This window comes from Bufo bufo, chromosome 6 (genome assembly GCF_905171765.1).
Source record: "Bufo bufo chromosome 6, aBufBuf1.1, whole genome shotgun sequence".
In the NCBI taxonomy this organism is placed as follows: domain Eukaryota; kingdom Metazoa; phylum Chordata; class Amphibia; order Anura; family Bufonidae; genus Bufo; species Bufo bufo.
In genome coordinates this window covers 315,021,788-315,045,484 of record NC_053394.1, presented here as the reverse complement: position 1 = coordinate 315,045,484, position 23,697 = coordinate 315,021,788, and the positions used below count along the sequence as shown (strand labels likewise).

The 23,697-nt window shown below is 42.6% G+C and overlaps 2 protein-coding genes across 3 annotated transcripts in view; one reads left to right on the top strand and one right to left on the bottom strand.

Moving 5' to 3' along the window:
* The window catches only part of PLEKHH3 (pleckstrin homology, MyTH4 and FERM domain containing H3), a 66,130-nt gene extending 59,402 nt beyond the window's left edge, over nt 1–6,728 (top strand). Inside the window, exons 9-13 of one of the 2 annotated variants that reach the window (XM_040435875.1) lie at nt 855–982; nt 2,358–2,478; nt 3,534–3,998; nt 4,101–4,292; nt 5,983–6,728. In XM_040435875.1, the coding sequence (XP_040291809.1) occupies nt 855–982; nt 2,358–2,478; nt 3,534–3,998; nt 4,101–4,292; nt 5,983–6,093 (1,017 nt within the window). In that variant the 3' untranslated portion in view covers nt 6,094–6,728. Of the gene's footprint in view, nt 1–854; nt 992–2,357; nt 2,479–3,533; nt 3,999–4,100; nt 4,293–5,982 lie in introns of both variants that reach the window. The other variant, XM_040435873.1, reaches the window with a different exon arrangement.
* Nucleotides 6,729–15,910: 9,182 nt separating this feature from the next.
* The window catches only part of TUBG1 (tubulin gamma 1), a 31,445-nt gene continuing 23,658 nt past the window's right edge, over nt 15,911–23,697 (bottom strand). Inside the window, exons 10-12 of the mRNA XM_040438755.1 lie at nt 22,423–22,584; nt 18,941–19,778; nt 15,911–18,250 (exon numbers count right to left, since the gene is read on the bottom strand). Coding sequence (XP_040294689.1) covers nt 19,581–19,778; nt 22,423–22,584 — 360 coding nt within the window. The 3' untranslated portion in view covers nt 15,911–18,250; nt 18,941–19,580. The remainder of the gene's footprint in view (nt 18,251–18,940; nt 19,779–22,422; nt 22,585–23,697) is intronic.

Here is a 23,697-nt window from a genome sequence, read left to right as displayed (position 1 = left end):
TATAATCTTAATTATGATTATTTCTACAATAAACATGTCCTCTTACCATAGCTAAGTAAAAGGTATTGCCCATATATATGGTAGTATAGTCAAAAGTTGTCCCTTCTCCGCCAATAACCAATTATTGACAACTGCCAACTGCTAACTTGGACTAGGCTGTTACTTCTTGTCTTTTAGATTTTTTCTTTTGGGTTTTGTCTGGAATGTAGCGTATTTATTTAGTTTTTGTTTTAAGGCCTCCTTCAGACGTCAGTTTAACCAGTGATTTCCATAAGTGGTTGTGAGCCAAAACCAAGTGAGGGTGAAATAGACAGAACAGGTGCAAATCTTTCAATTATACCTTATCTTTTGTAGGCTTCACTCCTGGTTTTGGCTCATGGTCACCGATGGAAATCACTGATCAAACACTGAATGTGTAAATAAGGCTTTAGGCTAGGTGCACACTTGCACCTAGATTCTGGCATTCTGTTTTGGCATAAGAACGGAATACCAGAATAACCAGATCCTGCATATGCTGGACTCCAGCGTGAGTACCGGGATTGCCAGACTAAATACATCAGCATGCTGCAGTATTTTGTACTTTATTTTTGCTGGAATCTACACCGCTGATCACATAGCCTAAGGGAGAAGGAATGGGAACTTGACCTTGGATTCTTACATGTAGATTGTAAGCCCTCACGGGCAGGGCCCTCTCTCCTTCTGTACCAGTTTGTAACTCGTTTTGTTTATGATTAGTGCAATTGTCTGTATTATGTGTGTATACCTCTTCTCATATGTACAGCGCTATGGAATGAATGGCGCTTTAATAATAAATAATAATAATGAAATCTTCTCAATCTTATCTCCTGAAACAGTTGGTGGAAGAGCTGATCAAACAGCTGAATCTGACTCACAGTCGAAACATATTTGCCCTCTTTGAGCAGAACAACCATTACGAGCAAGCTTTGGCCAAAGCCACTATAGTTGCCGATACCCTCACCAGGTTTGAAAAGTAAATGGAGCTTTTACTAGTGGGTTTTAAGGGGGAGAGTTGGTTAGACCTGATCATTCTGATGAAAACATGTGTAAATCAAGTCACTTATTGAATGGATGAGCTTGGATAAGGCCACAAAGAGAGACATTGGAGTGCAATAAGATTTGGCTTGGTTTTTTAATTGATTACATGCCCACACAATTTTGTCGGAAATCAGCGGATTTGCCTCCACTACTATTAATAATCAGTTTGAAAACCATGGCAAAATGTACCTTGTCTTGTGCTTGGCCACCTCAGTGTCGCTTTCTGTGGTTTTACTTTTCAATGCAATTCATTCAATAAAACATTTCAGTTTTAGACTAAAATGTTTCTTGAGACAATGAACACTGTGGGGGAGATTTATCAAAACTGGTGTAAAGGAAAAGTGATCTAGTTCCCCATAGCAACCAATACCAGTTTTACGCCAGTTTTTATAAATCCCCCCCTTTAAGTCATATTTTTAATCTGTATGTGCAATAACATATAGAGCATGGCTTCTACAGTTTCAGTTTTTCCCTAGGTAACTTGGACATGTAAAAAAAAAAAATATATATATATATCACATAAGCCCTTTGACTTAGGGCTCATGGACACAGCCGTAGCCGTTTTTGCGGTACACAAATTGCAGATCCGCAAAACACGGATACCAGCCATGTGTGTTCCGCATTTTGCAGAACAGAAAGTCCGGCCCATAAAAGAACTGTCCTATCCTTGTCCATAATGCAGACATGTTCTATATTTTTACAGGTGCCACGCAATGGACATACTGTTGCGGACAGCACGCGGTGTGCTGTCTGCATTTTTTGCAGCCACGTTCATGTGAATGGGTCCGCATCCAACCGGAGAAAAAATGCAAACCAAAAATACGTTTGTGTGCATGAGCCCTTAGGGTGACCATTCAGATTGATGAATATCGGTCAAACCAACCGATTATGGTGGGCCCACTATTCATTGTGTATTGGGGCCGTCTAACTCCCACGATGGCAGATGTGAAGTGAAAGAAGCATTGGACAATTGGATTTCAGTGTACTCGATTTCTTGTTTTCAGTGGAAATAAGTTGTGGTCAGTGGAGTCTAGCTGTAGCTTGCGCCCTTGTTCCTACTAAAAACACACGCCCATTTGGCTGAACCGAGTGTGCATGTGTATATGGGGAGGAGTAACTGATAGTTAAAGGAGTGTTAGGGGATACTTCTGAAATCATGCTTCAATCACTGGAGGCCACTCCATGCTCCAAATATGGAGGCTCCAGCCATAAGGCATATTCAGAACAAGGATGAGCGGAATCTTTATTATTGTATTCAAACCATGGCTACTGAAAATCTGTAACATTGTTTTTTTTTGTAGCTTCACGTGTAAAGAGAAGGGGTTTGAAACACGATGGAAGTTATACTTCAAGCTTTACTGTTTCCTTGACACAGAAGATGTCCTGAAGGACAGCTTAGAATATTCCTTCATTTTTGAGCAGGTATGTGACAGATCCACGAGTCCCAACCTTATGTTGATCCATATTTAACCCTTTAAAAAAAACTATGGTATGTCACGAATGGACTAATCTAGATTGGACACAATGGAAGCTCCATTCTCTGGTTGTCTATCATTTTCTAGTTTAGTAGGAATTAATATCACAAGGCAATTGGCATTTTAAATTTGGTGGCTTCATAGATCCCTTTTCCCAGGAACTGGATGGTTTTGAATGGATCCATTCACTTTTTATAGCGGAGTTGGGGGGGAGCATCTGAGGTATCTTGTATCTAAATTTGCTATGCAATTCAACACAAGCTATGGTTCTCTGAACAGACATTTTAGACTTCAGAGAGGTTGGATGTAGTGTTGAGAATACAGACAGGAAGTTCAGGAAAATATCTCCTCCCATGAGAACTACCTTTTTGACAGATCTCTAAAGGCCCCATTTAGACAACTGGAATATGGGCGCATTGTAGCAACCATATCATGACCAAAGACCCTAACCCAAGCAGCAGTCTTGTAACCTAATGGGGTTTTCCAGGATGTTGGAATCGATGGCCAGTCCTCAGGATAGGACATCAATATATGATCGGCAGGGGTCTAATACCCCTGCAGATCAGCTGTTTCAGAGTAGCTCAGTACCACAACTTGGCGACGGAACTACACAGCTCTGTCCATTGTGTGGTTGATGGAGCTGCTGACTGCAGTGCTGGTCCTATGCAAAGCGATGGTGTCAGATCCCCGCCAACCAGATATTTATGGCCTATCCTAAGAATAAGTTACCAATATTAAAATCCTTGAAAACTCTTTTAACTCAGTGTCATAAGGATTCTTAAATACTAATTTGTTCAGGTCAGTGGAGCCACTGTTTGACTTCGGAGTGGACTGTTATATGGACACTAAAAATGTACCCGTATTATGGCTCTCTGAATATCGATTAATTCTGAGAACATTCAGAAATGTTTCCATGCATATAAAAGTAAATTCACCCGTAAAGACTGAGAATCCAGTTTTGCTTGAAATTTTTATTATTATGATGTGCCCCTTGTCTTGCAGGCCCATGAAGCAGTAACCCAAGGCTATCTTCCCACAAATGAGGAAACGTTGCAGTCATTGGCAGCCCTTCGTCTTCAGTTTCTTAATGGTGACTTTTCTCCAAATGCACCTTTCCCTCGGTTAGAGGAGCTGTTCCCCATCTACATTCTTCACTCTCGGATTTTGGCGTCTAATAAACCTCACATTACATCGAAGCCTTCCTGTCCCAGCCTTCACAAAGGTCTTTTCTCAGGAGCTCTTCCGAATGGACTGTGGAACAACTCTTTAGTTAAACAGAAAGCTGAGGAAAGTCAGAAGTTTAAGGGCCGCGTGAAAGAAGAAGGAGCCAGTATGATGTCTGCTATTGTAGACAAATGGAAGGCTCTACAGAGCATGGAAAGAACTGAAGTCATGGCTGCATATCTGTCCATAGTTAAGCAGTGGTCGGGCTATGGATCCACGTTATTTGATATTGACTTTTATATGGTAAATATACCTAAATCTGCTTCTATGATCACACTTTATACATGCTTTTTGTTCCAATCTGTGAATGTTCAGTCACTCAGCACCTGGTTTTTTTTCACGCAGAGTTCTGTTGGGAGTGTCTCACAGCGGCTATGGTTGGGTGTCAGCGCCTCCTCTCTCAGTCTCTACAAGCAGGGAGAAGTGGACGCCTTTGACAATGTTCAGTACAGTCAGATAACATCCTTTGGCGTTTCGGACAATTCCACATTTAAAGTGTCTGTGGGGGAAAAAGAAATGATCTTCGAAACTTCCAAGGTGAGGTTTACAGTTAAAGGGGATGTTCAGTAGATATAAAATCTGTAGAGTAAAAAAAAAAACAAAAAAAAAAAAAAATAATACCTCACTGATCCCCCCTCCCCCCCCCCATGCTTAACAGATGCCATGCCAGTCTGCATCCTAGCGCCTCTAGACACACAAGAAACGACTGCTCAGCCACTTACAGCACTAACCAGTGATTGGCTGGGTGGGAATTCCCTGTGTTCCAGGATAGCAGTGGCAGGGGGGGGGGATATCAGTGAGGTGGGTATTGCATTATTTTTTTAACCAATTTGTTATCCATTTTTGGATTTTTTTTTTTATCCAGATGACAACCACATTAAACACATTACCGCTCCTTCATTTCAAGACCCTGTATTTGGATAATTGTGCAGTATGGCAGAGAGCTGCCCTGTAATGGGACTGTGTGATACCAGACGCGGCCTATTTATAAAAGGTGGCGCTGTTTCTAGAAAGGCAAAAAAAAACGCAGACCCTTTTTGTTTAATCTCAGACAACCCCCATGGATGCAGAAAACACTAACGTGTAAGGGCTCATGCAGACGAGTGTGTGTCCTTGCTGCGGTCCGCACTGCACAGGCACCGTCTGTGTGCATGCGATTTGCGGACTATTGACTTGAAAAGGTGCTACTCTAAACCAAACCAGAGTTCGGGAAATGTTTTTTATAGTACAAATTAATTTATGAAGTTATTACCCGAAGTCTCGCAAAGCAATAACTTCGGCTCATCAGAGCCAATACATTCAAATACTGTACTGAGCTTCTGCACCGTACAGTATTGGAACAAAGTTTTATGCAAAGCGACTTCGGATGTTTCATCCAAAGTCTATTTGCTCATCCCTAATGGTGATATATAAAGTGTTGTCCGGCTGTTAGAAATTAAGCACGCCACGTGTTCTATTTATTTTGCGGTGCAGAGGCACAGACCGAAATCCCACAGAAACCCTTCCAATCCGTGCCTCCACTCTGCACCTCTCTGTATCTTGCGGACCTATTCAAGTCAATGGGTACGCATCCGTGATACAGAGTGTACACGGCCGGTACCTGTATATTGCAGACCTGCTGTTTGTGGTCCGCAATACGGGTATGGGGCACATGCGGTTGGGTGCATGAGCCCTAGTATGATGAAACTCCTCTCTTCCATGGCTAATGATTACCAGTTATGTAACATAATGAGTTAATCGTTAGATTGGATTTTTTTTTTAACCTACATTTAATATGTAATACAATACTTGCAATCTGTCACCTATGGATACCGTATTACTCAGTGAAGCTGATAAGTTAATAAGATATGAAGACTGACCCAATGTTTCCACACTTGAGTACTGACTTATAACTGTATATGTGTTTTCCAGAAACAGCGCCACTCTTACCTTTAGGCTTTGTCTGGTATTGCAGCTCATACCTATTCAAAATGCAATACCAGACACAGCCCAAGCCGTTTTTTGAGGGGAGGGGGGGGGAGAGAGACTTTATTATTATTTTTTTTCCTAGTCCTGGACCACTCCTTTAATAAGCTATGATACTTTCTCTATAGATAAAACAATTTTTATATAAAAGAAATATACTTAAAAAAAACATGCATTGTGACTGTCGGTATCAGAGCTCTGCTAGCTTTGGTACTGGACAGATCTTTAGTCCCTGACTGACATCTGCTTGTTCTGCTTTCAGGTTGACGAGATCACGCAGCTTATTAACACTTACCTCACCTGCATCAGCAGTGCACCTCCCCATCCTGGTGAAAGCAGCAGTTCTTCTGAAGACCCGAGCCAGCTGGTCTGACCTGTGCCATCTCTCACTACTACTACTGCTCACACAAGTTCAGTCGGGAGCAGTTGGTAGACATTTTGCTATTACCCCAGGCTGAATAGCCAGCCATGAGGAATTCACAGCTTTATAACCTGTACACAAAACGATCAACGTGTTTATGGACTCCCAGGCCCTTTTTCTTTTTGTTTAACCAAAAACTCTATTCCACATTCAGCTTCCCTCACATGTCCTCTTTATATGTTGATAATCCACCCGTTCGCATGTTCATAGACCACACTGCGTATGCCATTATTCCCAACCAGGATATAATCACCTTCATATTTATTGGCCAAAAAAAAAAAAATTATAGGAATAATAATTGTTTCAAGGGAGGTAAATTCATGTTTTTAGTTATTTTATACATGTTGCTTTGTCTGAAAGAACTCATTTTTTTATTGTAAAAATTGTTCTTTATATTAGGGAAAAAGGAAGTTTATGTTTCAAAAGCACTTTAGTCATCAATGTTATTTCTACATTAAGTGTATATGGCCCTTGGTCAAGAATTCTTTGCAATAGCAAAAATCATACCAGACAGGACGTGCCATAAATACCGGACAGTTGTCGGCCCTTATCTGTCAGAATAAAAGTGTTCAGAGGTTCTGACCCACCATGGTCTCCACAGAGTGCAATGAACAGGTGGCCTCCTCACTAAAGCCTATGGTAGTTACAAACAAAGCTGAGCCCTGCTTTTTAAACTGGTATTTTCAACATTATATTCAGGTCTTACATTAAAGGGGTTATCCAAATTCTAAAAGATCCCCTCCAATGGCCGGGCCCCTCATATACCTTCTACTTATCTGCTCACAGCACCTGCATCGCTCCAGAACCATGTAAGTAATGTATATGAGGGGCCTGGTATTTGGGAAGGAAGGGGGGGGGGGGGGGAATTTTAGAATTTGGATAACCTGTAATTTATTCATTTAAATTCCTGCTCATTCAGGGTTTTGAAGTGAGGGAAGCGGTCCCATCAGTGATTGACAGCTCTGTATACACAGTCACAGACAGAGGGAAGGCTGTCAATCACTCATAGGTCCGCCTCCTTGACTTCAAAGCCCAGAATGAGCAGGAATGTAAATGAATAAATTACAGGTTATACTGAATCTTCTCCCACAAAACTATATATCAATCTGCTCTGCTCCTCCTGCTCTATAACATGCTGCCTGCTGCTCAAACACCATGTTCAGTGTGACAGGGTCCCTTGAAAACACTCATCCACTTTGCTGGTACTAAACAATGCTGCAGATTTACCACATGAAAATTTATAATGGAAAATCTGCGTTGCATCTGCTACATGGGAACATACCAAGGTATTCTGATACTTTTATTTGAATTATCACCCGGACAACCCCTTTAAGTTCAGCTTAGATGAGCTGTCAGTTAGCAGGAACCCACACGTATGCCGACAGGGACAGGCGAGGATACAGCCCACCTCAGAGAACGGCAGCAGTGCCACCACAAGCTGGGATTATGGACCATGTGACCATGGACCACTGCCTCAAATGACCTGGTGAGAAAGACACCTCCTGCTGCCCAGACACACATGTCACTGGCTTCCCAATTAGAAACAGGTCAGCAGCACAGAGTGCCTGGGAGGTTATAATCGGAATTTGGGTAATCACATAGCGAGCTGTGCCAATTTTCTCGTTTGCCTTCTAATGAAGTAACTGCTTTAAGGTTAAAGATTAAAAGAACTAGAAAAACATAGGAGACTGGAATCCCACAGTAGACTTAGCGTTAGGTAATACAGAGGGCTGGGGAGCTTTGAACAAACCCCCACATTCTTTTTATCATGCATCACCTCTCAGACATGGTTTCATTTTACCTGAAGTGTTCCTTGCCACACCACTGACGTAGATGTGGAGTCCAGCTAATAATCTACAAGACTACTACATAAAAGTCTCTATTATTAGGTCGCTTTCACACAACCACAACATGGGTAAAGCGGCTATATTACTCCCACAACTGTAATGTAACCACCAAAGAACCCTGTGGTGATCTAAGCTGTAGGTTAACCCATGGCTGATTTGTTGCAGACATTTCTGCAAATAAAAATCCAGCCCGTTTGTATGGGTTTGCATCTAAAGCAAGTGCATAGAGTTTTTTAAACTCCATTCAGATGTATGGGACAGTCGCCGAAATTGCGGAACCACAAATCTGACATTTCTTTGTTGTATCCAGAAGCTCCACATATTTGTGGTCACCATGCCTGATGGGGAGGAGCTTTAAAAACCCGCATCACTGGCCATAATGGCCTCGGCAGACCCAATTTACTACTATGGGAAATTCCCTTCTCTTTTCCCCCTGCAATGGTTTCTTTTCTGCTATACAATCCATCATGAGTCAGACACCATGACTATAGCAATGGCTCTCTGCACTTTAAGGGCTCATGCACATGAACATATTTTTTTTGGTCTGCCACCGATCCGCTTTTGCGGGTCGGATGTGGACCCATTCACTTTCAAAGGGGCCGCCAAAGATGCGGACAGCACACTGTGTGTATGTCTGTTCCATGGCGTCCGCAGAAATATAGAACAAGCATTGCAGACAAGGATAGGACTGTTCTATTATGGCCCAGACAGACATTCTGTTCCACAAAATGCAGAATGCACGCGGCCGGTATCCGTGTTTTGCGGATCTGAAATTTGCAGACCCCAAAAACAGGCAACAGTGGTGTGCATGAGCCCTAAGAATGGGATTCCCAGAAGCTGGCACATGAAGTCATGTATGGATGCACAATGCGCTATCAGGTTCTGTATGTATGGACCATTACTTCATGGAGTAAACGCTCTGTACATTTAGAGAGTTTGATGGAGCAGGAGTTCATATAGAGACATACTTGGCGACCTGCAGTACAGTAGAGGGGGTCGTGCACCATCATGGGTGCCTAATTATAGCGAAATGCAAAACAGATCTAGAGTATGAGGCTCTGTTCACATCAAGAATATCCCCATGCACCCAGCATATGCCAAAAGCGTGTCCTTTTTAGAATATGCTGCGCCAGTCTACATCTGCATACTTCCACCACTGTAGAGGAACATTTGTTTCTATGCAGAGGGACACAAGTGTTATGCGCCACACAGCCCCATTTAAGTGAGGAAGGTCAAGCTGCAATGCCAGACACAGCCAAGGGTGGCGCCGTTTCTACAAAAGCAGACAGCTCTCCGCAATGCTCACTTATAGCAAAGGAAGAACAACATTATACACATATAAAATCAGGAATATTATTATTAAATTGGAAATGTAACATGCCCTATGAAAGAGGTGGATCAGTCTAGCGTCTCCTTTGTGTATGCCCCATCTGTGCTAGATCTTTTCTTGTAAATCAGAATATAATCATGGCAGAATGCATAAGAAACACTTTGTAATAGTATAACAGTACAGATTGTTCAGAGACCTTGCCTCGTGAATAATCTATTTTCACAACCCAGGACACAAGAGGTTACGGTAAATGTAACCGGAGACGTGAGGATTATTCTGCTGATCCAAATCAACATGGTAGGATCAATTAAATCAAGGAGGAAAATTCTTAAAGGGGTTTTACTATGTTATTTTTTAGCAGATCTGCTCATGTAGTTGCTTACCTTGTGTACTTCCCCATGGACTCTTCTGACCCATTTTCACCATATAAACCAATCTCTCTGGTTTGTTTCCATCTTGTATGTAACACTTCCTGTTGCTGTATCCCACTAAACCCATGATGCACTTCTCCTTTCCAGCACTGCCCCTAACACCAAGCTAGTTCATAGCCCCACCCACCCAGTTTATAGCTCCTCCCATCCAGCAAGTTCCATAGACACTCCCCCATCACTGTCCCTGTTTCTGCTTTGACACATCCATGGACACAATATCACAGGAAATAAGAAAGAGCTGCATGGACATGGTTATGTGACCACAGCCCAAAACAGGAGAAATGCATTACAACAGCTACCTTCATAATTTTAATTGATGTTGGTGCAAACTGCAAAACCCCTTTAAAAAAGGATATCTGGTTGCTATTGGTGACAGTAGTATTGAGACCAAATTAAAGTGAATAGGATGAACCACATTGGTGCTAGGATAAAACGTAGCAAGAAATTTTAAACAGCTGCTATGGGCAACTACTCCAGTCTTTGGACTAGTTTAGATACCTGTCCTCCATTGACGTGCATTAAAAGCGGCCAAACACATTAGCCTAAAGTTAAATAAAATCGGACAATTTCAACCAAAACCTTAGTTTGGGCTCATGCACATGGCTGTTGCCCCACCATGGCCGTATTGCAGCCCACAAACGGCGGGTCCGCAATACACGGAGCACCGGCTGTGTGCACCCTGCATCGGATTGGCCTTCTTGGGAGATTTGATTTCAGGGTTAAAAGGGCTGTCTCACTTTAGCAAATGGCATTTATCATGTAGAGAAAGTTAATACAAGCCACTTACTAATGTATTGTTATTATCCATATTGCTTCCTGCTGGCTTGATTCATTTTTCAATCACATTATACACTGCTCATTTCCATGGTTACGACCACCCTGCAATGCATCAGTGGTGGTCGTGCTTGCACACTAAGAAAAAGGCGCTGGCCGAGACTGTGGGAGGGCGCATAGTCTAGCACTTTTTCCAATAGCGTGCAAGCACGGCCACCACTGATGGATTACAGGGTGGTCGTAACCATGGAAACGAGCAGTGTATAATGTGATGGGAAAATGAAGCCATCAAAGAAAGCAATATTGACAATCACAATACATTAGTAAGTGCCTTGTAATAACTTTATCTACGTCATAAATGCTGTTTGCTGAAGTGAGACAACCCATTTAACGATATATTCAGATACATTGCCTCGCCATGTTTGCATATCAAACTGAGCGGTTTCGCATTGCAAGGACAGTTCTACAGCTACATGTGAATCCCTGCGATCGGCGTCAGGCGGGATGCCATTCCATTTGGTAGAGTTTGAACACCACATATTGCGACCTTTTAGAAATTCTCCTGTGCAGCTGCTGTAGGACCTTATACCAGTAACCATATGTGATGTGTTTGTAGACACCATTGGACATCCCCAAATATCTACCAAGTCAAATACAATGCAAGAGCACTCTGATAACATATAAACTAATGCTAAATGAATGTGAGGTTCTTAGCAAATACATTTTGATCAAAATTATTTGCGTCCATCTACCAGGACAAGGTAACCTCTTTTGGATGGGAACCTATGCCAAATGCTACATTTTCTGGTGCCAACCGGCCTCCAATGGGGTAAGCAGATTCCACATGCAGTATCTACTGGACCCACTACTAGTATCATGGATGCATAATACCATTATCCAGTGTGAATGGATGTGCTCCGGGGTAGAATCTGTTTTACACAATTATTATTTATTCCATTGGCCAGGCCCACTTTTCTGTTTTCCCTTAGTCTCAGTTTTTAAAGCTGCAGGCAGCACCCACCACCACGTCCACGTACGGTAGCAATTAAATTACATTTGTCATACAATTTCATACATTTCTTTCTGGCAAGCAAAGAATAGATTATTGCTCTGCCCCAGGCAGATGTGTAACCTTCCTACAGTATTGTAATCTATTGAGTATTCCCTGCTTGTTCAGTGGCTGCTCACTTCCTGTATACCACAGCAAGGTCTGGGATATGTGCAATCATATCTGTTATTCCCCAGAACTGAACATTGGTAAAAGTAATAGCATTCTACAACTGTTTGGGACCAGTCACGAGAATATAAAGCAGGTGGGATTTATAGGACTCCCATCTTCGTAATAAGACACACAACTATACAAACCCTAGTGTAGTTTTGTGGAGAAGACAATCACGCGTCACAATATCGTTATGGTTGTCACCATTGTAAAATCATTGCCCTCATTGACGGGAGTTACTGCCATGTTGGTCAGGTTATCTGGCTGACAGGAGTTACTCAGCAGTTCATTGAGAGCCTGTATGCACCGTTTTACAATGCCTTGCCGGATGTGCAAATGCCAAATGCTCTCATCTGAAAAGACTTGCCATTTTCAAGATGTTCCTATGCGTTTTTTGTTTTTTAAATAAAAAATTGTTTGAGAGATAAAGTTGTAATCTTTTACATTTCTTGTTTGGTGCAGTTTGTTCTTGCAGGGCAAATATACTAAGCTTGTGATACGTTTTCAGCCAATGTTCCCTTATATTCTATGTGCTGGAGAATTAGCAACAATTAGCCAAAATAAAAAGTTGAGGATTTCGATGCAATATCCATGGGAAGATCTGCATGAAATCAGGGGACCGGCTGAGATCTGGCTGCAACCGGCAGAAATTCCAAGAACTGGTCAGAAAAAAACTGCTGTGCCGTGTTTTTCTGCATAAGAATCCAAGTGTTTCCATGGGCTTCTAGGTCCATAACCTCTGACATGTCCTAGGTTTTGCCGTATCGTGTGGATCCCGGACCCATTAAAGTTAATGGGTCTGCACTGTGATGCGGACACGGCAGAACCACTACCATGCGAATGCAGCCTAAGGAATATTTTTTTTTTGCTCCAGGTGTTAAAAGTCTAAGGGGGAGATTTATCATGAGGGGAAAATTTTAAGTCAGTTTTGTTTGAATCTGCGTTGGCGTAATGTCTCATGTTACTTGATAAATTTGGCTCATCTTTAGACCTAACACTTTTCTCTAGAAAAGCTACTCCAGTTTTCCTACACCTTCCTTCTCCTGGAGTGAGATTGCAACTTATAAGAAAGAAATAAAAATTATATTGAAAATCATCCACATTACTAAACTGGACTGAGTGGTGTAAGAATACAAAAAGTTGCAAAATTTTGTGCAAGCGAGTGCAAAAAAGTCGCAAAAGCCTTATTTTGTGACTTTTTGACACCAGAATTCTGGAGTAAAGAAATGATAATCAGGGCCTAAAAGTCTAAAATATATGAAATGCAGGGAACACTTTTTTTTTTTCCCCCAAACATGGAGTTTTAGTTTAATTTGGATGGTTTTTTTTTGTGATTTGGCAGTTTTTTTTGTTGTTGTTGATGCAATTGCTTTTTTCCAGCCATTTTTTCACCCCCTTGTCTACAAGTGGAAAAAATGCCTGAAAAAGAAAAGCATGCAGCATTTTAAAAAGCCACAAAAGATTTCAAATTTTTTTTTGTGGAGGTAATAAAGGTAAAAGGTAAAGAGAAAGAGAGAGAAACCTTAGTGTGCTATATAAAAGAAAGTATTACTTACCTATTCTTGCTTTAGCATTGTGGAGCTGCTTTCATCCAGGTGCAGCACTTCCAGGAAATGCAAGTAACAATATGCAGATCTGAATTTATTACCACAACCTATTTGTTAAAGGGGTTGGCCACTCTCTGGCTACTGTTGACCAATGTGTAGGTAACAGGACTATATGGCACTTACTAATATAGCCTTTGTGGATATTCTGTACCATTTGCTATATTTCATAAGCCATGCCCCCTTGTTAGGCAAACCTTCTTTGCTCTCCACAAAATGGCCGCCAACAAGGTCATGTGACCAGACATGGTCATGTCTCCTCTATTCTAAACACACTGCACTAAACTCTCATCAGTGCAAGTACAGTGTAATTGAATAGAGGAAACCATCACATTGAGTTGGTTTCCCTGGTCACATGATCCTCCATCAGCAGCCATTTTATGGACAGGACCTATGTGTGGACTGCACAATAGACATGGCACAAGGGGGCATACTTCATGAAATATAGAAAATGGCACAGAATTTCAACAAAGGCTATAATCAGTAAGTGCCATATAGACATCTTACAAACACATTGGTTAGCACTGCCAGAAAGTGGCCAACCCCTTTAAGGAATTAGGCAATAAAATACCTTTTAACCTGCTACTGTGCACGTCCTACTCAGATTCCTTCCTTCACCCCAGCTGTCAAGGACTTCCTGCATCACTGTCTGTCCACATGTGGTCACTAGTAGTTTCTTTGTGCAGAAAGGGACCAAACAAGAACAAGCTAGGGCAGATGCTGGTATAATGCATAGGTCTAGGTAGTCACCATGTTCTGTTATGCTCTCATTTAACGCAGCAGGCATGTTTCATGTGCGTATTTCTCTTTATTGTAGCATAGAAACACATAATGGTGTCCTAAATTTGCCAAGCAGGCTTCCTGGAATATATTTCAGGAACAAAAGCTGGAGAACAAATATAACTTTCTGTTGATCTCCAGGACGGCTGCCAGCGATTCTCTTCCAAGAACCAGGCAGTGGGAGTAATGAGAGCCAGATCAGACAAACAGGGTCTGCAACCTGCTGCGAGACTGGGGAGTATAAAGAAGTGCCTACAAAAAAAAAATATATGAGAGGCTGGAGGCAGCGATTATCTTCTGCATTACATTTATATGTGTACTGAAAGCTAAAGTTGATGAGGTCTTACAATATTTTTTTGGTGTCAAGTCAACAAAGATGGCAACCAGACACGGATAGACAAGCATGGAAGGGCTGGCGAAAATGGCATGCACTAATGCTACATCCTGCACCACCCTCAAGTTAGGCATCTAACCCTGCTTTACATACCTCACCTCTACGTTGTCCATAAGCAGACTGCTTAGGGATAACTAGAGCCTGGAGGCACACGAGTCAATCCATGACAAATCAGAACATTTAAAGTAATTAGAGGAACCTATAGATGGATGGGGGAGGAGGTCACAGTAGAGAAGTCACTGCTTGGTAACTATTCTAACAACTAAAGCCACAAATGTTGTCTGGTGTGGCTTTCAACCATGAGGTATATAGATGTTAATGGACATCCTGTGGCATATAGAAACCTTCATATAACAGCTGATTTTAGGGCTATTCGTCTCGAATCCCCCATCCACATGCATGCTTGGCTGAGTCCAACACCTCTGGTGGACGCTTACCTTCTTTAAGAACAAAGCAACATGCATGCTTCAGCAGGCCCTATCCATGTCTTCCCCGAACATTTGGTGTTGAGGGAAAGTCAGTGCACCGCCATACACATCATATGGATGGCTGGTCCTGCAGATATTGATGGCTTCATCTAATGTGTATGGCCAGGAAGCGAATACGGTTATTTAAAGGGTGTCTGTCAGCAACTTTTGTCATCTAAAAGTGCTCAAATCACACTGTAGGTCACAGTATCCTCCTGACATCACTTTCCTCTGCTCATGAAATACCAAGCACATCACCGCCAAGTCTGAACATGTGCCGTACAATACCCACAGCATCCAAGAACAGACTGAACATGCGTCGCTTACTGGAGTAACACTGGGAGGCCTGGGCACTTACATATTGCTTCAAAGTTTGAAGTTTGGAGTATCCCAGCTGCAGAAAAGTCCAAAAAAAGGGTACAATTTATTAACTGTTTGTGACCTACAGTGCAATTTGAGCAGACTCCCTTTAAATGGGGTAATCCCTTAATTTAAGTTTTACCTCAATATTACAAGAACACTAGTAGGTATATCCTTGCAATCTCATTTAGGCAGTGGAATGTAGCCATAACTGGATAGAAATGGTACTTCAGGTCCTGGAGAACTGGGTATGACTAAGCATGACTACAAAACCACTAAGGAGATACGTTAATGATATAGTCATACAGCATGGTTGCTCTCAAGGCGGAAACGTTGCATCATTGAATGTCAATGACATGACCTCAGCAACGATCACAGCAACAGAAGGTAGAATACAAACCTTTATATAGATCAAACCTGATCTACATGTCCTACTGACCATTGATAGAAGATCTCTAATGTGTGTTTATACATGGGGTAACAAGCAGAACATGGATGTGGCTTTTCCAGAAATCAGCTTCTCCCAGACCATAAGATAACAGGACAGAAGACAAACAAGTGACTTACAGGAATCTTATTTAATAAGAATAAGAATAATTCTACAATTGCTGAGAGTGAGAAGACAGTGTGAAAATACAGCTCTTTCCAGGCAGACCTCCAATACATACATTTTACGTACAAATATATAGATAAGTATTAGATGCTTTCCTAGAATAAAAGGACACTTTACCAACTGAGCTAATACAAGACAGATACCTGCGAGCTTCAAGGCCATCATGCATAAATGATAAATGTCAATACAAGTCCAGCTGCACTTGGATATGCTCACTGTACGGTGCGCACACATGGCGTATTTTACACCTGCATTACGTACATGTAGTTCAAATTAAAAAAGGTAAAAACGTTTTACCCTCTTATCTCTAATGGGATCCATTTCTTCTATAGCAAGAAATATATACACCTAACAGACCATTAAAATGGAAAATTGCGGACGGAGCTTTGTTTTTCTGATACAGAACACCAAATCCCTGAAACAGATTTAGATATTCTAGTAACAGCAGCCACCACTAGAGGGAGCTTACTGAATACATTGAACTTGACATTAAGCATCTCCTGAAAGCTCCCTCTAGTGGTGGCTGCAAACAACCTGGAGTGTTATCATTTAACTCTACGACAATGGAAAGGATTTGAAGCTCTGTAACTCAATGATGTCAAAAGACTTCTATGGTGCCCTATGGCAGCTAAGTAGAACTGGGTGGGTGCATAGAGCAATAATCCAGCTGTGTGCATCAGTTCTTAGACATTGCTACGCCAAAGGAAAACTGGTCTGTGTTGTCCACAGCAACCAATCACAGCACAGCTTTCACTTTTCAGGGGAACAATATAAAATAAAAAAACACTGCTGCAATTGGCAGTAAAAGTATTATGCATGCCATGCACTAAACTAAATGGATTGTTTTGGGGTTCAAAAATGTAGAAAGTTCAATGTACCCTTTTAAAAAGTGTTTATAAGGTACCAGAAATATGGTGTTGTTCAACTTGTGTCTGAAACACTACAACTTCCAGCAAGCACATGGCTGTTGTAGTTTTGCATAGGCTGGAGATCACAGTTCTGTTCCAATACAAGATGCCCTGTCCTCCTAGTAGTCAGCTAGGGGTAATACAAGAACCACGTAATTTTCTGAATGCACCATCTTCAATGCCAATGCGGGAAATAAAATTGTGGATATTTTTGTAAATCCATAGCATCTATGGATATATAAGGGGTTGTCTAAGATTAGAAAAAAAACAAAAAACGAGTGCCTCTTGTTTATGGGCTGTACCTGGCACTACAGCTCACTCTTCATTTGAGTGAATAGGGCTAAGATGCAGTACCAGATACAGCCTATGGACAAGAGTGGCGCTGTTTCTGGGAAAGGGGGGGAGAGACAGACCTTTTTTTTTTAGATAACCTATTTTAATATTGATAAATCAAAAGCCCAGAAAGGGGCAAAAAGGAAGCTAAAATATAACTTTTAATAAATACAATAAAATATCTGGGTAGTACCAGCTATCAAAAAAGGACAAAACATTGAATGCAAAGTACAAGAATCCACTATTGGAACTACAGGGCACCTGAAGTCCTATAGCACAACAGGCAAGATTCGTGATAAGAAAGAAAGGAACAGTCTTGCCAGCTTGGAGTGCTGCAGTTGAGGACGATCAGGTATCCTTCAGGAAATCCTGAAACTTCCTAGTCCGACTGGGTCGTGGAGGACTATAAGTAACTTTGAAGGACGCTTAGTGCAGATAGGAGGGGAACAACCATCCCTAGAATCCCCTAGATCACGGGAGGGAGGGGGGGGGGGGGCGGGGGCTAAGGTGACCCTACCAACAGCACACAATTTCTTGCAATAAAAATGTAAAAACGTAACTTTTCCTGTCAGTTGTCTGTAACATAAGATCCTTCAAAAATCTGTGAATGTTCCAATTGCCCACCTTTAAAGGGAGTCTGTCAGAAGTTTTTAACATAATAAACTGCTGACAGCACTAGGTAGGGGCTGGGGTGAGCTGGACAATAAAACCTTTTCTGAAGCTTTTATTATCAGGAGGAGTGTGAACAAGCAGGTTCTGCTCCTGCAAGTGTCCATGAGGTGGAGCTTCACTATGTAGTGCTCTCCATACTGAGCTGCTTCACAGCCCCTCCCCTCAGTGTGACAAAGCAGAGGGGCTGTTGAATGCAGGAAGGGCTTCACAGTGAAGACGTGCCCCCTTTGCACTTGTAGGGGAAGAATCTGCCAGAATAAAACGTCATATTCACACTACTTCTCATAATAAAAGCTCCACAAAAGGTATGTTTGTACTGCTCTACCCAATCTAGCGCAATCAGCAGTTTTGCATGGTGAAAACTGCTGACAGAATCCCTTTAAAGGGTTTCTACCACCTCGTTTTGAGAAATTTAGCTGTCAGACACTAGCGATCCGCTAGTGTCTGCTCTACCAAACAATGCTATTATAATAGCTTTTTGTGCAGCCGTTTCCATAAAAAACGAACTTTTATCGATATGCTAATGAGCCTCTAGGTGCTATGCGGGCGTCTTTTCAGCACCTAGAGGCTCGGTCTACCTTCACAAAATGCCGCCCAGCGCGTCCCTCCAGCCCGCCCATCTCCTCTGGAATGCGATCCTCCCTCTGAGTCAGCGGACGAATTCTCGCGCATGCGCCGTGCGCGTCTGTCTTCGGCGCAGTTAATGTCTGACCGTAGAGATGTCTGTGCAGAAAGTGGTCAGACATTAACTGCGCCTGCGACGAAGAGATGCGCACGGCGCATGCGCGAAAATTCGTCCGCTGACTCAGAGGGTGGATCGCATTCCAGAGGAGATGGGCGGGCTGGAGGGACGCGCTGGGCGGCATTTTGTGAAGGTAGACCGAGCCACTAGGTGCTGAAAAGACGCCCGCATAGCACCTAGAGGCTCATTAGCATATCGATAAAAGTTATTTTTTTATGGAAACGGCTGCACAAAAAGCTATTATAATAGCATTGTTTGGCAGAGCAGACACTAGCGGATCGCTAGTGTCTGACAGCTAAATTTCTCAAAACGAGGTGGTAGAAACCCTTTAAGGGCAGTCCTTATGCCCTGCTTAGTAAACATCCATTAAAAGGGGTTTTCTGGTTATAATAATTATTTTATTTTTAAAGTGCCCGTAGGCTGCCTGCTGAAACAGAAGATTTATTTTTACTCGCTCCATGCAGCGCCAATCCTCCGCTGTGTCCATCTTCTAGTCCCCGCACTGGTTACATCCGGTCATGCAAGGATATGGTTATATGCACTCTTCGGTTTCAGCAGGCAGGCTGCGGGCACTTGCTTAAAAATCATTGTAAGCGGAAAATCCCTTCAAGGGATGGAATTCCTCAACCTTTACATGAATGTATATACCTAAAAATGTAAATGATGTCAGGTCTGCCTGGATAGCCGGATTATTACTTCATATACAATGAATAAGCATTAGTTGGCCTCATCACACAAAACATGGAGGTGTGAAGCTCTTCATTTAGTAACATAAGCAACAGCTTATGACAAGCTGCAGTTACATCTGGTTCCTCTGCGGGGGCGCTCTATAGCCCAGTGACCAGAATAGATGTTGCTCCCCGGTGAAACAAGGTAGATCATATGGATGGGATTACATTCTTACTTACAGGTGATCCCCCATCCCACACTGTGCTCCGATACTGTAGTGTCCGTGCTGGCATCGCTCACTTATCCTGAGTACCCCATGAAACGTAATCCGGACGGGTGGCGGCATGGTATTCATCTATCAGCTGCTGGACAATCTCCCTCGAGTTATCCAGCTCATCAAAGTTCTCCTTGAAAATGTCCTCTTTACGGAACTGCTCCAGGAAGGCCTCACGTTTCCTCAGCTTGTCATACTGCCGGCACGTTCTCTCAAAGAGCTGGAGAAAGTGTCATGGAGAATCATCAAATGAGAGAGGTGCAGGTTCTGACACTTAGAATGTAAGAATCGTTTGCATTTACATCCCCCTGCCTCCTACAGCGCTGCCTGTGTATCAGTCTTCACTTCTCTTGCATTCTATTCATAAATTAGGAAAGTCATGATAAACTGAGCTATAGTTTCTATACCGAGTGTACTAGTGATGAGTGAAGTTATGAGAAAATGAGATTCGGCTGCTTTGGCAAATTTCATAAAGAAATTTGATTTGTGACTAATTTCTTTGTCACAAAAGTGCCTTCCTTTGTATGTAGCTGGCGCAATGACCGGGAACGGAGATTGCGTTGTCCCCAGTCATTGAACCCCTCTGATGCAGTGTTCATCACTGATCACGGCATCTGATGCTACAATTGAGGCCTTTCGAGGGTTAAATCAGGTAAAAAAATAAATAAAAAAATAAAAAAAACATACCCATTTGTTCACGGAGAGGCAGTCATGGCCATCTTGTTTGAAGACACAGCACGAGATGACGTTACTGATTTTACGCAGTATCTTCAATCAAGATTGCTGCGACGGCCTCTCCATGAGCAAATAAATGAGGTGTTTTTTTTTAACATTTTTCCTGGAATTCGGATCAAAGTCTATTCGTTTGGCTTTGATTCGCTCAACACTAGTCAAAACCAAAACATGAAAAAAAAATAAAAAAATAAAGAATCTCAAAGGGGTTGGTCCATCTCACACACTGGTGGTGGCATATCGCTAAAATATGCCACCAATGTCTGATAGATGCGGGTCCCACACCGCTCTAGAATGAAGCTGCCAAAAGAGAATAAGCGTGCACCTCACACGCGTGGCCAAGCTCCATCAATGTCTTTGGGAGTGCCGAAAATAGCCGAGCGCTGGCCATAGAAACAAATATCGGAGCTCCCAAAAAAACGAATGAAGGGCAGTTGTGCATGTGTGGTGCGCTCTCCCTAACTTTGGGTGCTCGCTCTAGAGATAGGTGCAATTCCCAGAGGCATTTCCTAATTGACACACTAAGGTGTTTCTCTAGAACGGAGCACACAAAGTGAAGGACAGTGTACTGCGCATGAGCGGCCGCCCTCCATTCATTTCTATTGGACTGCCAAAAATAGCAGTCAGTACCAATGAAGTGAATGGAGCGGTGGCTGCTCTTGCACAGTGCACTTCCCACTCAGCTCCTGCCATTTTTGGCATTCCCATAGACATGAATGGAGAGCGGCCACGCTTGGTCAGTTTTAGATATGTGTGAGGGTCCCAGAGGTGTGACTTGCACCTATCAGACATTGGTGGCGTATCCTGGCGATATTTCACCAGCGTGCGAGATAGGCCAACCCTTTTAAGACGCTGGGTCACTTCCGTGATTAACTGTTCTATGCTGCAATGTCTCCATTTTACTCATCGGAGAGCTGATGGCTTCTCTCCTAGAGATGCATTCATTATTAAATATTTTTTAGGTATGTCACGGTGCTAAATAAAGACTGGAGACAATGGCGAGGCCAGCAGCGGAAATACTCGGCGCTGGAGCAGCTGGAATGTGTTACTGGCTTTCTGGAGAGGAATACTGAGGTGTGATTGAGCGAGGCTTACATCTGCATTGCAGCACACAGTCCGGAGACTTTAAAGCTATCTACTGGCATTTGGAAAAATGACATTTCAAGGATGAAAGCAAAAGCAACACCAATTAAATGTGCAGCGGGGTGACAGCGCCACCTAGTGTTCACAAAAATCATACAACTCAATATGAAACATGAACCTGTGAGCTGCATTATCATCCACGGCAGGAGTCTTCCATCTGTGGGTCTCCAGCTCTTGCAAAACTACAACTCTCAGCATGCCCTTGCAGGTTCAAGTTGACATTAAAACCTGCTGGCAGCTCCTCACAGTTCCCGCACATTGCTGGGAAAATACCAGTTCGACTAAATGGTAGCTTGCATTCTGCTGCCGAGTTCTCTGGGATAAGTGTAAGGCCTCATGCAGACGACCGTTGTTGTGTTCCATGTCCGTTGTTCTGCGGACCCATCAACTTTCAATGGGTCAGTTGAAAACTCGGCTAATGCACCGTTTGTCATCTGCGTCCGTGATCCGTGGTTCCAGTCCGTCAAAAAAATATAACCGGTTCACGGACCCATTCAAGTCAATGGGACTGTGAAAAAACGCGGAGGCACACAAGATTGTCATCCGCGTCCGCGGATGGCAAACTTGACTTAGACTTTATTTTACTTCCCTTCATGTCTGGTGATCCTCCAAAAATAAAGGAAGACACACGGAAACAAAAACGGAAACTGATCACGGAACAACGGAACCCCATTTTGCGGAACGGAACACAACAACGGTCGTATGCATGAGACCTAATGAACATGAAATTATTTTGGAAGCATCTTTTCATCTACGGAAATTTACATTCTCCCTCACCAGTGATAAAAGGGTGCAATTGTGCTGGCTGACAGGTGTGTACTGCCATCTAGTGACAGAGTGGAGAACAGATTTACAAGTCAGTATTACAGCCAGGGCCTGTCGCTATGGGCTATGTCCTAATGCTTATAGGGCTGTCAAGCAGTGAACTTCAACATAGCCACGTTGAAAAAAAATTAAATAAAAAAAATCAACTACATTTCTTTACTCACAGATGAGATGTTGGTGTGATTGGCCATCATTAGTCCGCTGACCCGATGTGCAGATGGAAGGTAGGGGGACTTCCTGGAAAGGGCCACTTGAATGCTAGCTGGACCCCATGGGATAAAGTTGGCCAATTTCCGTTCTCTTATTCTCTGCAAACTTTTGTGCACCTACAAAGGAAATATACATATAACACTGGTCCCTCAAGCTACAATATTAATTGGTTCCAGGAGGACCATTGTATGTTAAAACCATTGTAAGTTGAGGAAACCCAACAATGTCATCCAAAAGAAGAGAAAATGAAGATTTAAGAAAAATAGGCAGATAACTAATACAGATAAAGTAAGTCCTTATATATAACAGTCAGGAAGAGCTGCTAATTAGTAACTCATCCAGCTATTTTACCAGAGAAGTGACCTTAAATTGGTTGGATCCGAGTCTGAGACATTGTATGTTGAGTCTGGTTTCAACTTACGATGGGTCAGAAACGACCATTGTATGTTGAAAATATTGTATCCTGAGGCCATTGTATCTTGAGGGATCACTGTACAACATACATAATGAATGAATTCAGACTGACAAATAATGGTGGCCCACACGTGAATATCATACACGTGCTAAGTGTTTATGTATGTACATCCAGCCATCTGTCCATAAATATAATGTGCACATGTACAGTACAAGCACTCTCTATATAAAATCTTAGGGTCTCTGGACCACAATGTTATTCTGCGCCAGACAATACAATTGGAACCATATAAAGGTTTGCACAGGGTTCTGACCAGTGCGCTTCTGTGACATCACAAGGGGGTTTCAGTCAGGTGTGCTACTGTGACATCACAAGGGGGTTTCAGTCAGGTGTGCTTCTGTGAAATCACAAGGGGGTTTCAGTCAGGTGTGCTACTGTGACATCACAAGGGGGTTTCAGTCAGGTGTGCTACTGTGACATCACAAGGGGGTTTCAGTCAGGTGTGCTACTGTGACATCACAAGGGGGTTTCAGTCAGGTGTGCTACTGTGACATCACAAGGGGGTTTCAGTCAGGTGAGCTACTGTGACATCACAAGGGGGTTTCAGTCAGGTGAGCTACTGTGACATCACAAGGGGGTTTCAGTCAGGTGAGCTACTGTGACATCACAAGGGGGTTTCAGTCAGGTGAGCTACTGTGACATCACAAGTGGATTTCTGTCTGGTCTCTGGACCACAATGTTATTCTGCTCCAGACAATACAATTGGTACCATATAAAGGTGTTGCACAGGGTTCTGACCAGTGACCTTCTGTGA